The sequence below is a fragment of the Oncorhynchus nerka genome, linkage group LG4, assembly GCF_034236695.1.
Source record: "Oncorhynchus nerka isolate Pitt River linkage group LG4, Oner_Uvic_2.0, whole genome shotgun sequence".
Lineage (NCBI taxonomy): Eukaryota > Metazoa > Chordata > Actinopteri > Salmoniformes > Salmonidae > Oncorhynchus > Oncorhynchus nerka.
In genome coordinates this window covers 54233926-54248117 of record NC_088399.1, presented here as the reverse complement: position 1 = coordinate 54248117, position 14192 = coordinate 54233926, and the positions used below count along the sequence as shown (strand labels likewise).

General features: G+C 44.4%; 1 protein-coding gene across 3 annotated transcripts in view; it reads left to right on the top strand.

The window, feature by feature from the left end:
- LOC115128193 (tuftelin-like) overlaps nt 1-14192 on the top strand; it is a 35600-nt gene that overhangs the window by 15338 nt on the left and 6070 nt on the right. The window contains exons 2-6 of one of the 3 annotated variants that reach the window (XM_065017659.1): nt 9119-9295; nt 10225-10330; nt 10412-10509; nt 10745-10801; nt 12771-12866. In XM_065017659.1, the coding sequence (XP_064873731.1) occupies nt 10477-10509; nt 10745-10801; nt 12771-12866 (186 nt within the window). In that variant the 5' untranslated portion in view covers nt 9119-9295; nt 10225-10330; nt 10412-10476. Of the gene's footprint in view, nt 1-9118; nt 9296-10224; nt 10331-10411; nt 10510-10744; nt 10820-12770; nt 12867-14192 lie in introns of all 3 variants that reach the window. The other 2 variants (XM_065017658.1, XM_029657826.2) reach the window with 2 other exon arrangements.

Here is a 14192-nt window from a genome sequence, read left to right as displayed (position 1 = left end):
CGGCCTCGCTAACGCTCCAGCTGTCTTTCAGGCATTAGTGAATGATGTACTGAGAGACATGCTGAACATCTTTGTTTTCGTTTACCTTGACGATATCCTGATTTTTTTCACCGTCACTCCAGATTCATGTTCAGCACGTTCGACGTGTCCTCCAGCGCCTTTTAGAGAATTGTCTTTATGTAAAGGCTGAGAAGTGCTCTTTTCATGCCTCCTCCGTCACATTTCTCGGTTCTGTTATTTCCGCTGAAGGCATTAAGATGGATCCCGCTAAGGTCCAAGCTGTCAGCGATTGGCCCGTCCCTAAGTCACGTGTCGAGCTGCAGCGCTTTCTCGGCTTCGCGAATTTCTATCGTCGTTTCATCCGTAATTTCGGTCAGGTGGCAGCTCCTCTCACAGCCCTTACTTCTGTCAAGACGTGCTTTAAGTGGTCCGTTTCTGCCCAGGGAGCTTTTGATCTCCTCAAGAAGCGTTTTACATCCGCACCTATCCTTGTTACACCTGACGTACCTAGACAGTTCATTGTCGAGGTTGACGCGTCAGAGGTGGGCGTGGGAGCCATTCTTTCCCAGCGCTCCCATTCTGACGACAAGGTCCACCCTTGCGCGTATTTTTCTCATCGCCTGTCGCCGTCGGAACGTAACTATGATGTGGGAAACCGCGAACTGCTCGCCATCCGCTTAGCCCTAGGCGAATGGCGACAGTGGTTGGAGGGGGCGACCGTTCCTTTGTCGCTTGGACTGACCATAGGAACCTTGAGTACATCCGTTCTGCCAAACGACTTAATGCGCGTCAGGCTCGTTGGGCGCTGTTTTTCGCTCGTTTCGAGTTCGTTATTTCTTATCGTCCGGGCTCTAAGAACACCAAGCCTGATGCTTTATCCCGTCTCTTCAGTTCTTCAGTAGCCTCCACCGACCCCGAGGGGATTCTCCTGAGGGGCGTGTTGTCGGGTTGACTGTCTGGGAATTGAGAGGCAGGTAAAGCAAGCACTCACTCACACTCCGTCGCCGCGCGCTTGTCCTAGGAACCTTCTTTTCGTTCCCGTTCCTACTCGTCTGGCCGTTCTTCAGTGGGCTCACTCTGCCAAGTTAGCCGGCCACCCCGGCGTTCGGGGTACGCTTGCTTCTATTCGCCAGCGTTTTTGGTGGCCCACTCAGGAGCGTGACACGCGTCGTTTCGTGGCTGCTTGTTCGGACTGCGCGCAGACTAAGTCCGGTAACTCCTCCTGCCGGCCGTCTCAGACCGCTTTCCATTCCCTCTGGACCGTGGTCTCACATCGCCTTAGACTTTATTACCGGACTGCCTTCGTCAGCGGGGAAGACTGTTATTCTAACGGTTGTCGATAGGTTCTCTAAGGCGGCTCATTTTATTCCCCTCGCTAAGCTTCCTTCTGCTAAAGAGACGGCACAAATCATCATTGAGAATGTTTTCAGAATTCATGGCCTTCCGTCAGACGCCGTTTCGGACAGGGGTCCGCAATTCACGTCTCAATTTTGGAGGGAGTTTTGCCGTTTGATTGGGGCTTCCGTCAGTCTCTCTTCCGGTTTTCACCCCCAGTCTAACGGTCAAGCAGAACGGGCCAATCAGACTATTGGTCGCATCTTATGCAGCCTTTCTTTTCGTAACCCTGCGTCTTGGGCAGAACGGCTCCCCTGGGCAGAATACGCTCACAACTCGCTTCCTTCGTCTGCGACCGGGCTATCTCCTTTTCAGAGTAGCCTCGGGTACCAGCCTCCTCTGTTCTCGTCCCAGCTCGCCGAGTCCAGCGTCCCCTCCGCTCAGGCTTTTGTCCAACGTTGTGAGCGCACCTGGAAGAGGGTCAGGTCTGCACTTTGCCGTTATAGGGCGCAGACTGTGAGAGCCGCTAATAAGCGTAGGACTAAGAGTCCTAGATATTGTCGCGGTCAGAGAGTATGGCTCTCCACTCAAAACCTTCCCCTTAAGACAGCTTCTCGCAAGTTAACCCCGCGGTTCATTGGTCCGTTCCGTATTTCTCAGGTCATTAATCCTGTCGCAGTGCGACTTCTTCTTCCGCATCTTCGTCGCGTCCACCCGGTCTTCCATGTCTCCTGTGTTAAGCCCTTTCTTCGCGCCCCGTTCGCCCCCCATCCTTGTCGAGGGCGCACCTATCTACAGGGTCCGTAAGATTTTGGACATGCGTCCTCGGGGCCGTGGTCATCAGTACCTAGTGGATTGGGAGGGGTACGGTCCTGAGGAAAGGAGTTGGGTTCCATCTCGGACGTGCTGGACCGTTCGCTGATCGATGATTTCCTCCGTTGCCGCCAGGTTTCCTCCTCGAGTGCGCCAGGAGGCGCTCGGTGAGTGGGGGGTACTGTCATGTATTGTCATGTTATGTCTTGTTCCTGTTCTTTCTCTTCACTTCGTTTCCCCCTGCTGGTCGTATTAGGTTACCTTCTCTCCCTTTCCTTCCCCCAGCTGTTCCTCATCTCCTCTAACTACCTCGTTTACTCTTCTCCCACCTGTTCCTTTTTTTCCCTCTGATTAGGTCTCTATTTTCTCTCTGTTTCTGCTTCTGTCTTTGTCAGATTCTCGTTTGCTTCACCCTTGTCCCGTCCTGTCGTAATCTGCCTCTTCATCAGATGCTACGTGTGATCAGGTACCTCTGTCCTCTACAACCCGCGCCTACCCGGAGAGACCAGCAGTCTGTTGCCGCTAACCCTGCTATTCTCCTCTGCTGCTAGAAGGGGACTCTCCTGTAAAGATCAGAGGACTTTATGATTTATTTGTCGCCCTCTCTGCGGGTTGTCTATTTTGTCAACCGATACATCTGAAGAGGATTTATGTCTTCCCTGTGTTTGGACATTAAAAGACTCTGTTTCTGTTAAACCGCTTTTGGGTCCTCACTCACCTGCATAACACAGTGGGTGGTACTGGCGGTCATCTTTGTGGTAGGAGTTATAAGTTAAAATTTCAATTCAATAAAAATTTCAATGTTGAAGGAAAGGGATAAGTCCATTCCTCTATGAATTCTATTTATATGATTGAAATGACACCAACCCTTGTAACTGAGATAAGGCGGAGGTTTACCTAGCATGGACTTGCAGATGACCTGGAGTCAGTGGGTCTGGCGACGAATATGTAGCTAGCCCGTAGCCGACTAGAGCATACAGGTCGCAGTGGTGGGTGGTATAAGGTGCTTTAGTAACAAAACGGATGGCACTGTGATAAACTGCATCCAGTTTGCTGAGTAGAGTATTGGAAGCTATTTTGTAGATGACATCGCCGAAGTCGAGGATCGGTAGGATAGTCAGTTTTACTAGGGTAAGTTTGGCGACGTGAGTGAAGGAGGCTTTGTTGCGGAATAGAAAGCCGACTCTAGATTTGATTTTAGATTGGATATGTTTGATATGAGTCTGGAAGGAGAGTTTACAGTCTAGCCAGACACCTAGGTACTTATTGATATCCACATATTCTAGGTCGAAACCATCCAGGGTGGTGATGCTAGTCGGGCGTGAGGGTGCAGGCAGCGAACGGTTGAAAAGCATGCATTTGGTTTTACTAGTGTTTAAGAGCAGTTGGAGGCCACGGAAGGAGTGTTGTATGGCGTTGAAGCTCGTTTGGAGGTTAGATAGCACAGTGTCCAAGGACGGGCCTGAAGTATATAGAATGGTGTCGTCTGCGTAGAGGTGGATCAGGGAATCGCCCGCAGCAAGAGCAACATCATTGATATATACAGAGAAAAGAGTCGGCCCGAGAATTGAACCCTATGGCACCCCCATAGAGACTGCCAGAGGACTGGACAACATGCCCTCCGATTTGACACACTGAACTCTGTCTGCAAAGTAGTTGGTGAACCAGGCAAGGCAGTCATTAGAAAAACCGAGGCTACTGAGTCTGCCGATAAGAATATGGTGATTGACAGAGTCGAAAGCCTTGACAAGGTCGATGAAGACGGCTGCACAGTACTGTCTTTTATCGATGGCAGTTATGATATTGTTTAGTACCTTGAGCGTGGCTGAGGTGCATCCGTGACCGGCTCGGAAACCAGATTGCACAGCAGAGAAGGTACGGTGGGATTCGAGATGGTCAGTGACCTGTTTGTTGACTTGGCTTTCGAAGACCTTAGATAGGCAGGGCAGGATGGATATAGGTCTGTAACAGTTTGGGTCTAGAGTGTCACTCCCTTTGAAGAGTGGGATGACTGCGGCAGCTTTCCAATCCTTGGGGAAAGAGAGGTTGAACAGGCTGGTAATAGGGTTTGCTACAATGGCGGCATATAGTTTCAGAAATAGAGGGTCCAGATTGTCAAGCCCAGCTGATTTGTACAGGTCCAGGTTTTGCAGCTCTTTCAGAACATCTGATATCTGGATTTGGATAAAGGAGAACCTGGAGAGGCTTGGGCGAGTAGCTGCGGGGGGGGGGGGGGGGGGCGGAGGAACTGTTGGCCGAGGTTGGAGTAGCCAGGAGGAAGGCATGGCCAGCCGTTGAGAAATGCTTGTTGAAGTTTTCGATAATCATGGATTTATCGGTGGTGACCGTGTTACCTAGCCTCAGTGCAGTGTGCAGCTGGGAGGAGGTGCTCTTGTTCTCCATGGACTTTACAGTGTCCCAGAACTTTTTGGAGTTAGAGCTACATAATGCAAATTTCTGCCTGAAGAAGCTGGCCTTGGCTTTCCTGACTGACTGCGTGTATTGGTTCCCTAGGATAGGATAAAGTAATCCTTCTCACCCCCCCCCCCCCTTAAAAGACTTAGATGCACTATTGTAAAGTGGCTGTTCCACTGGATGTCATAAGGTGAAAGCACCAATTTGTAAGTCGCTCTGGATAAGAGCGTCTGCTAAATGACTTAAATGTAAATGTAATGTAAATGGAACAGTTGCATATCGCGGGGACTATTCGATGCTATTGCAGTCCGCCACAGGATGTTTTTGTGCTGGTCGAGGGCAGTCAGGTCTGGAGTGAACCAAGTGCTATATCTGTTTTTAGTTCTGCATTTTTTGAAGAATGACCAGGCATCCTCAACTGATGGGATGAGGTTGATATCCTTCCAGGATACCCGGGCCAGGCCGATTAGAAAGGCCTGCTCGCAGAAGTGTTTTAGGGAGCGTTTGACAGTGATGAGGGGTGGTCGTTTGACTGCGGATCCGTAGCGGATACAGGCAATGAGGCAGTGATCGCTGAGATCCTGGTTGAAGACAGCGGAGGTGTATTTGGAGGGCCAGTTGGTCAGGATGACGTCTATGAGGGTGCCCTTGTTTACAGATTTAGGGTTGTACCTGGTGGGTTCCTTGGTGATTTGTGTGAGATTGAGGGCATCTAGCTTAGATTGTAGGACTGCCGGGGTGTTAAGCATATCCCAGTTTAGGTCACCTAACAGAACAAACTCTGAAGCTAGATGGGGGGGCGATCAATTCACAAATGGTGTCCAGGGCACAGCTGGGAGCTGAGGGGGGTCGGTAGCAGGCGGCAACAGTGAGAGATTTATTTCTGGAGAGTTTTTTTTTTTTATTAGAAGTTTGAACTGTTTGGGTATGGACCTGGAAAGTATGACATTACTTTGCAGGCTATCTCTGCAGTAGACTGCAACTCCTCCCCCTTTGGCAGTTCTATCTTGACGGAAAATGTTATGGTTGGGTATGGAAATCACAGAATTTTTGGTGGCCTTCCTAAGCCAGGATTCAGACACGGCAAGGACATCAGGGTTAGCAGAGTGTGCTAAAGCAGTGAGTAAAACAAACTTTGGGAATGAGGCTTCTGATGTTGACATGCATGAAACCAAGGCTTTTTCGATCACAGAAGTCAACGAATGAGGGTGCCTGGGGACATGCAGGGCCTGGGTTTATCTCCACATCATCCGTGGAACAGAGGAGGAGTAGTATGAGGGTGCGGCTAAAGGCTATCAAAACTGGTCGCCTAGGGCGTTGGGGATAAAGAATAAAAGGAGCAGATTTCTGGGCATGGTAGAATATATTCAGGGCATAGTGAGCAGACAGGGGTATGGTGGGGTGCGGGTACAGTGGAGGTAAGCCCAGGCACTGGGTGATGATAAGAGAGGTTGTATCTCTGGGCATGCTGGTTGTAATTGGTGAGGTCACTGCATGTGTGGGAGTTGGGACAAATGAGAGGTATGAAGAGTGGAACTAGGGGCTCCATTGTAAACTAAAACAATGATAACTAACCTGAACAACAGTATACAAGGCATATTGACATTTGAGAGAGACATACAGCGAGGCATACAGTAGCATACAGTGTTGATTGGGAGAGCTAGCTAAAACAGCAGGTAACAGCTAATCAGCTAGCACAACAACAGCAGGTAAAATGGCGTTGATTAGGCTGGCTGAGCAGAAGGTAAAATCCGCTAGCAGTGGCTAACAATGACTAAATAGCTTGTAGCTAGTTAGCTTCTGGAGGTTCTTGAATGTGTTCTAAAAATTAAAAATAATAGCGATTCCATATCATATTGGGTGTGGCAGATTACCGGAAGGTATAATCGAATTAAAAATCGAAAAGAGATTGAAAATAAATATGGGTCCGGTGAGTGGTTGGGCTAGCTGGGGACACGGCGATTCAGACATTTAGCATGCCTGTGCTAACAAGCTAACAGTTAGTAGGCCGGGGCTAAACAAGCTAGCAGTTAGCAGACCGGGGCTAAACAAGCTAGCTGTTAGTAGACCGGGGCAGGCTAGCAGTTAGCAGGCCGAATTAGCAAGCAAGCAGATAGCAAGGGCTAGAAAGTTAGCCTTTGGGGGACGTCGCGATGGGGTTAAGTCTGTTTATGCCTCTTCATGCGGTGACATCGATAGACCGGTCGTGGGTCCGGATATTGTAGCCCAGGAGTATGCTTCGGTGGTAGCACAGGAGCTCTGGCCGGGCTAGCTTCAAGCTAAGTGGATGGAAACGCTAGCCAGGAGTAGTCATCCGGGGTTGCGGTTAGCTAGTTGTGAAGACCCAGATGAAAATGTTCCGTTTGCGGTGGGAATCCGGGGATAAAAATAATAGGTCCGTTATGCTCTGGTGAGAGTCGCGTTGTTCGAACTGGCGAGAGCTTTCCGAGCTAAAGGTTAGCTGATGACCGCTAGCAATGGTTTGCTGACTGATAGCTGGTAGTTAGCTGGCTAGCTTCAGTTGAGGGGTTCCAGAAGTAAATATAAATACTTTAGAAGAAAAAAAAGCAGATCCATGCTACATAGGGTAAGGCGGTTTGCAGGAGAGTAATTTAGATGTTGAGGTTTAGCAAAATATTTTAAGATATGCCAAGAAAAATATGTAAAAACGATATATACAAGGGACAAGACGTCTGACTGCTACGCCATCTTGGAATTGTTATGAATTTATTTGCAAATTATGGAGGAAAATAAGTATTTGGTCAATAACAAAAGTTTATCTCGATACTTTGTTATATACCCTTTGTTGGCAATGACAGAGGTCAAACGTTTTCTGTACGTCTTCACAAGGTTTTCACACACTGTTACTGGTATTTTGGCCCATTCCTCCATGCAGATCTCCTCTAGAGCAGTGATGTTTTGGGGCTGTTGCTGGGCAACACGGACTTTCAACTCCCTCCAAAGATTTTCTATGGGTTTGAGATCTGGAGACTGGCTAGGCCACTCCAGGACCTTGAAATGCTTCTTACGAAGCCACTCCTTCGTTGCCCGGGCGGTGTGTTTGGGATCATTGTCATGCTGAAAGACCCAGCCACGTTTCATCTTCAATGCCCTTGCTGATGGAAGGAGGTTTTCACTCAAAATCTCACGATACATGGCACCATTCATTCTTTCCTTTACACGGATCAGTCGTCCTGGTCCCTTTGCAGAAAAACAGCCCCAAAGCATGATGTTTCCACCCCCATGCTTCACAGTAGGTATGGTGTTCTTTGGATGCAACTCAGCATTCTTTGTCCTCCAAACACGACGAGTTGAGTTTTTACCAAAAAGTTATATTTTGATTTCATCTGACCATATGACATTCTCCCAATCTTCTTCTGGATCATCCAAATGCTCTCTAGCAAACTTCAGACGGGCCTGGACATGTACTGGCTTAAGCAGGGGGACACGTCTGGCACTGCAGGATTTGAGTCCCTGGCGGCGTAGTGTGTTACTGATGGTAGGCTTTGTTACTTTGGTCCCAGCTCTCTGCAGGTCATTCACTATGTCCCCCCGTGTGGTACTGAGATTTTTGCTCACCGTTCTTGTGATCATTTTGACCCCACGGGGTGAGATCTTGCGTGGAGCCCCAGATCGAGGGAGATTATCAGTGGTCTTGTATGTCTTCCATTTCCCACGTTAGTAAACCCACTACATTCATGCAGTAACATAACTTTCTAAATGTTTTACAATTTACATTTTTATGAAAGTCACTGAGTAGGATGGTCCTCCCCTTCCTCCTCTGAAGAGCCTCCACTGGTCTATACTGAGCTGGATGAAGGGAGAGCCGGGTATAGAGGCAGTCGGACAAACACATTCAGGCTTGTAAGGGAACACATGCAGGCACACACAAACACACCTCTTCACCTCTCTGTACACACAAGTTCAGGAAGGTTCAGTATAAATAACATAAACATGGATTAACTGCATTGAAACTCTCTATAGACGCAGGATCAGATCAGACAGTGAGATCTAGAGAAGCTGCCTTTACAGTTATGTTACGTAACGCCTAAACCACCTCTCCGAAGACTATTCACTCTCTTAATTCAAGTGTTTTATTTTCCCATTCAGACTGATGCTAAAGCAGTTAACCTCCCTTATTAAAAAGGTTTTTTTTCTCAAAAGAGAATGTTTGTTTATTTTTGAGGAAAGACTGTAACCTTATGACAATTAAATGACACATGTTTAAGGCCATAGAATGAAAAATTATTTAAAACATCAAAAGTTCGAAGTTAAGTGTTTAAAACTCATTTGATAAGGCTCCTTTTTTATTGAACCTCTATTTAACTAGGCAAGTCAGTTAAGAACAAATTCTTCTTTACAGTGATGGCCTACCCCGGTCAAACCGGGACGGCGCTGGGCCAATTGTGCGCCACCCTATGGGACTCCCAATCACAGCCAAATGTGATGGAGTTCAACATCTAGTTTTGGTTGATTTTCCAAATAACGTGAATTGATGACTTTTTGCAAATGTATGTTTTTCCTGTATTCCTTTTTGCTATTCTCCTTTTTCTAGTCCTCCTGGTTTTGACCCTTGCCTGTTTCTGGACTCTGTACCTGCCTGCCTGACCATTCTGCCTGCCTTGCCCACGAGCCTGTCTGCCACTCTGTACCTCCGGGACTCTGATCTGGTTTGGACCTTTTTCCTGTCCACGACCATTCTCTTGCCTACCCCTTTGGATTAATAAACATTGTAAGACTCCAACCATCTGCCTCCTGTGTCTGCATCTGGGTCTCACCTTGTGCCTTGACCAGTCTTTGGCCAGTGGGATGATTCCAGAATATACCATTGTTACTCAACCATTCTTTTTCAATAACTTAAGCATTGTCTATTTAATTGTAAATAATATAAGGAGGATCACCTGAGTTATTTCACATATTGTATGTCATAAATTAAGATTTACTAGAGTAACAGGTATTTTGACCACATTGAAATCTATGCCTTATTTATGATAAAGTACACATTTTCATATTCAGTCTATACAGTAGAGAACAAATAGTCTATTAACAGTATATATGGCTATGTTGTCAACATTTTGCTGGTATTGCCAAAGGGACGGGACACAACTGTGAAGTGACAGCCATCCCTAATGTGGAATGTGTTGCTATTTAAGGACCTACAGTACTTAGTTGGACTGGTTTGACTTTTAGTTACTGTAATTTTAGGTCAGATCCAGAGTTGGATTAGAAAAGTGGTGCGGTGGAAACAACAGACAGTCAGTGTCTGCGTCCCAAATGGAACCAGCACCATTTCAACTTCAACATCATCCAATCACCGATTCTTAGTCTAATACAGTGACAACTAAAAGACACCAAAACAATTTAATCCAATTAAACGTAAGCTAAATATGAAATGGTTTGCTATGGGCGTTAACAATGTCATAATCTTTTTGACAAGACAACATCAGACATATACAGAGACAGAGAGGTGCTTAGTCCTCTTGCCTCTGATTTCAAATTAGGTGCAGGCTGCTCAGACTCACTCTACAAGCACAGAATCAGTCAACCCAGTCATCAGAACAGTTCATTAACAAGGTACATTGATCATTCTTTTTCTTCTCACTATTACTAAATAATATTTCATGATTATATTGTATTGTATTCTTACTCTATTTCTCACAGTCACAGCCACAGTCAAACAGTGAATACCAGTCAACCAGTGAATACCAGACTAGCCAGAGGCTAAATCTGATCCGACCTTCGGGAAGAGAAAGTAGAGGTCCTTAAGGTGTGTATGAGCAAGTTTAAGCCTGTGTGCATTGGTGTGTATGTGATTTCAGAGCTTCCCTTGACTAACAGAATACCCCAGCTCTATTGTACAGGTGTACCTCGAGTCCCACAAACAGAGAAGGAAAACACCAGCAGAGTGTCAAGATGCTGACAGACGAGGTGTCTCAGATACAGGAGGTCAGTGAGTGCTGCCATCTTGATTTAGTTTTCTCTGCACCAGCAATATGGGAGAATGACTCAACATCACACAGTGGGTGGGGTTCTGTTGAAGGACAGGGAAATTAATGGGTGGTTTGGGTGTACAGAGGAAGGGTGTGTGTTGTTGATGTAAAGTCCTTCTAGTGTGTGTGTGTGCAAGCTGGTGTAGTGGAAATAAAATATATAATGTGTGTTATGTGTTGTCTCTCTTTAGGTTCGGTACTGTCTGAAGACCTTGAGGGAACAGATGGCCACCAGACAGAATAACAAGGTACAATGCCTTCAGGAGGTATTCATAACCCTTGATTATTCCACATTCTGTCGTGTTACAGCCTGGTTTCAAAATGAATAAAATATTTATTTTTAAGTCAACTACACATAATACCTCATAATGGCAAAGTGAAAACATGTTTTTATAAAATGTTTCAAATGTATTGAAAATTAAATACAGAATTATCTCATTTACATAAGTATTCACACCCCTGAGTCAATACATGTTAGAATCATCCTTGGCAGCGATTACAGCTGAGTCTTTCTGGGTAAGTCTCTAAGAGCTTTGCACACCTGGATTGTACAAGATTGGTACATTATTCTTTAAAAATGTATCAAGTTCTGTCAAGTTGGTTGTTGATCATTGCTAGACAGCTATTTACAAGTCTTTCCATAGACTTTCAAGCCAATTTAATTCAAAACTGTAACTAGGACACTCAGGAACGTTCAAAGTTGCCTTGGTAAGCAACTCCAGTGTATATTTGGGATTTAGGTTATTGTCCTGCTGAAAGGTGAATTCATCTCGCAGTTTCTGGTGGAAAGCAGACTGAACCAGATTTTCCTCTAGGAATTTGCTCCATTCTGGTTATTTTTATTCTGGAAAAACTCCCCAGTTCTTAACGATTACAAGAATACCCATAACATGATGCAGTCACCACTATGCTTGAAAATATGGAGAGTGGTACACAGTAATATGTTGTATTGGATTTGCCCCAAACATAACATTTTGCCAAATTTTTTGCACGATTACTTTAGTGCTTTGTTGCAAACAGGATACATGTTTTCAAATATTTATATTATGTACAGGCTTCCTTCTTTTCACTCTGTCAGTTAGGTTTGTATTGTGGAGTAACTACAATGTTGTTGATCCATCGTCAGTTTTCCCCTATCACAGCCATTGAACTCTGTAATTGTATTGAAGTCACCATTGACCTCATGGTGAAATCCCTGAGCGGTTTACTTCCTCTCATGCCACTGAATAAGGAAGGGCGCATGTATCTTTGTAGTGACTAGGTTTATTGACACACCAACCAAAGCATAATAACTTCACCATGCTCAAAATGATATTCAATGTTTGCCTTTTATTTTATTTACCCATCTACCAATAGGTGCCGTTCTTTGCGAGGCATTGGAAAACCTACCTGGTCTTGTGATTCAATCTGTGTTTGTAATGTACCGATTGACTGAGGCACCTAAGAGATAATTGCATGCGTGTGGTACAGAGATGAGGTAGTTATTCAAAAATGATGTTAAACACTATTGTTGTCATGCCTGCTCCCGCTTCCCCTCTCTGGTGCTCGAAGGCGCCAGGCTGGCTTTTATTACACACACCTGTCACCTTCATTACACGCATCAGCACTCATTGGACTCACTTGGACTCCTTCACGTTGTTGATTGCCCACTCTATATCTGTCTGTTCCTCTGTTTTGTTCCCCCTGTCAGCATTTTTGTCGTAATGATGTTTTGTTCCCCCGTCCAGACGCTGTTCTTGTTTTGTTTGATGTCCATTTTCCGTCAAATGTTCACTCCCTGTACTTTCTTCTCGTCTCCAAAGTCAAACCTTACTCTTATTGCACACAGAGTGAGTCCATGCAACTGATTATGTGACTTATTAAGCACATGTTTACTCCTGACCTTTAGGCTTTAAGGCTTGCCATAACAAAGGGGTTCAATACTTATTGGCTCAAGAGAATTCATCTTTCATGTTTTATTAATTTGAATAAATTTCTAAAAACAGAATTACACTTTGACATTATGAGGTATTGTGTGTAGGCCAGTGACACAAAATCTCAATTGAATCCATTTTAAAGTCAGGCTGTAACACAACAACATGTGGGAAAAAATATATATAATTTCTGAAGGCACTGTAGCTATTTAACTCATTCTTATACATTCTAATACTCAAATACAAAACAAATAGATACAAATACTGATGAAATAACTCCACTAACCCCTGTTCTATCCTTCAGTTTCCAGCCAACGGTTACAAAGTCAGTGTCACCCTGCCTACCAACCCAGCAATTGTCACCAATTGTAAAATTGTTGGGACTGAGTCAGAAACAAATGTAAGACCTTATTTGCATATCAACATTTACTCAAACGTTTGTTCTCTTAAATATTTTGTTTGTTTGCATCAGTTCCACATTAGTGCTTTATAGAAAAAAAAGTATTTAACTACTGTGTAGACGATTTGAATAGGAATGTGTATATGAACTGAAAATTACATTTATATTCATATTATAAAATACTTTTAAAAACATACATTTTCACAAACTACATCCCTCTGTTTTTTTTAAATGGCTGCTGGTCTCCATTTGAAAAGTATAGTGATATAAGACCACACACAGAGAGGTCACACACACACACGCTAACAACATATCCAATTTCAGTGCATCACAACATAGCATCCTGTAAAAGGACACCAGACAGCGATTACCTACAGTGGTGAGAGAACGTCTGTAAACCCTTTAGAGTTTTACTGTATTTCTGCATAGATTTGACCTAGTCTAAATAATAGATCAAGTTAACCTGATTAAACAAAAATCAATTGTACTTTTTAATTGATCCAACATTTATCTTCTTTGTCTGAAAAAGTTTATGAACCTCTAAATTAACGAGCTCAATTAAGTGTATTAAAGTAATCAAAAGATTAGTATATGGTCCTGTATTCCTTGCATTCAATGACTACATGAAGCTTGTAACTCTACCAACCCGTTGTATGCATTTGCATTTGGGGGTTACAGTATGTTTTGCCCAATACCGGAACTGAATGGTGAATAGTGAATGGTGAAAAATGTCCATTTTGGAGTCACTTTTATTGTAAGACAGCATGTTAACATGTTTTGTTGTAGTAGTGTTCAGAAACATCTTCTATTCTTACTCACAATAAAACTGACTCCAAAATGCCACAAGACATTATTCACCATTCAGTTCAGGTTGGGAAAAACTTAACCCAAAACACACACAAAAAAACCTGCAAATGTATACAACGAGTTTGTAGAGTTACAAGCTTGATGTAGTCATTGCATGCAAGGAATATGGGAACAAATACAAAAATGTTGATTACTTTATTGAGCTCATTAATCTAGAGGTTCACATGCTTTTTCCAACAAAGACATTGAATGATGGATCAATTTGCTCAATAAAGAAATATAAAAGTAATTTAATCAGGTTCACTTTATCTTAACAGCTCTTAACCAACCATTTTTGTTAGTTTTTTGCATTGTTCGTAACTTGTTTTGCACATAATGTTGCTGCTACCATCTCTTATGACTGAAAAGAGCTTCTGGACATCAGAACACTGATTCCTAACCTCAGATTAGACAAAGAGTTTTTCTTCAATTAGTCGGATGGGAGGGACACCCGACCAGGCCCAGATCCCTGTCATTCTC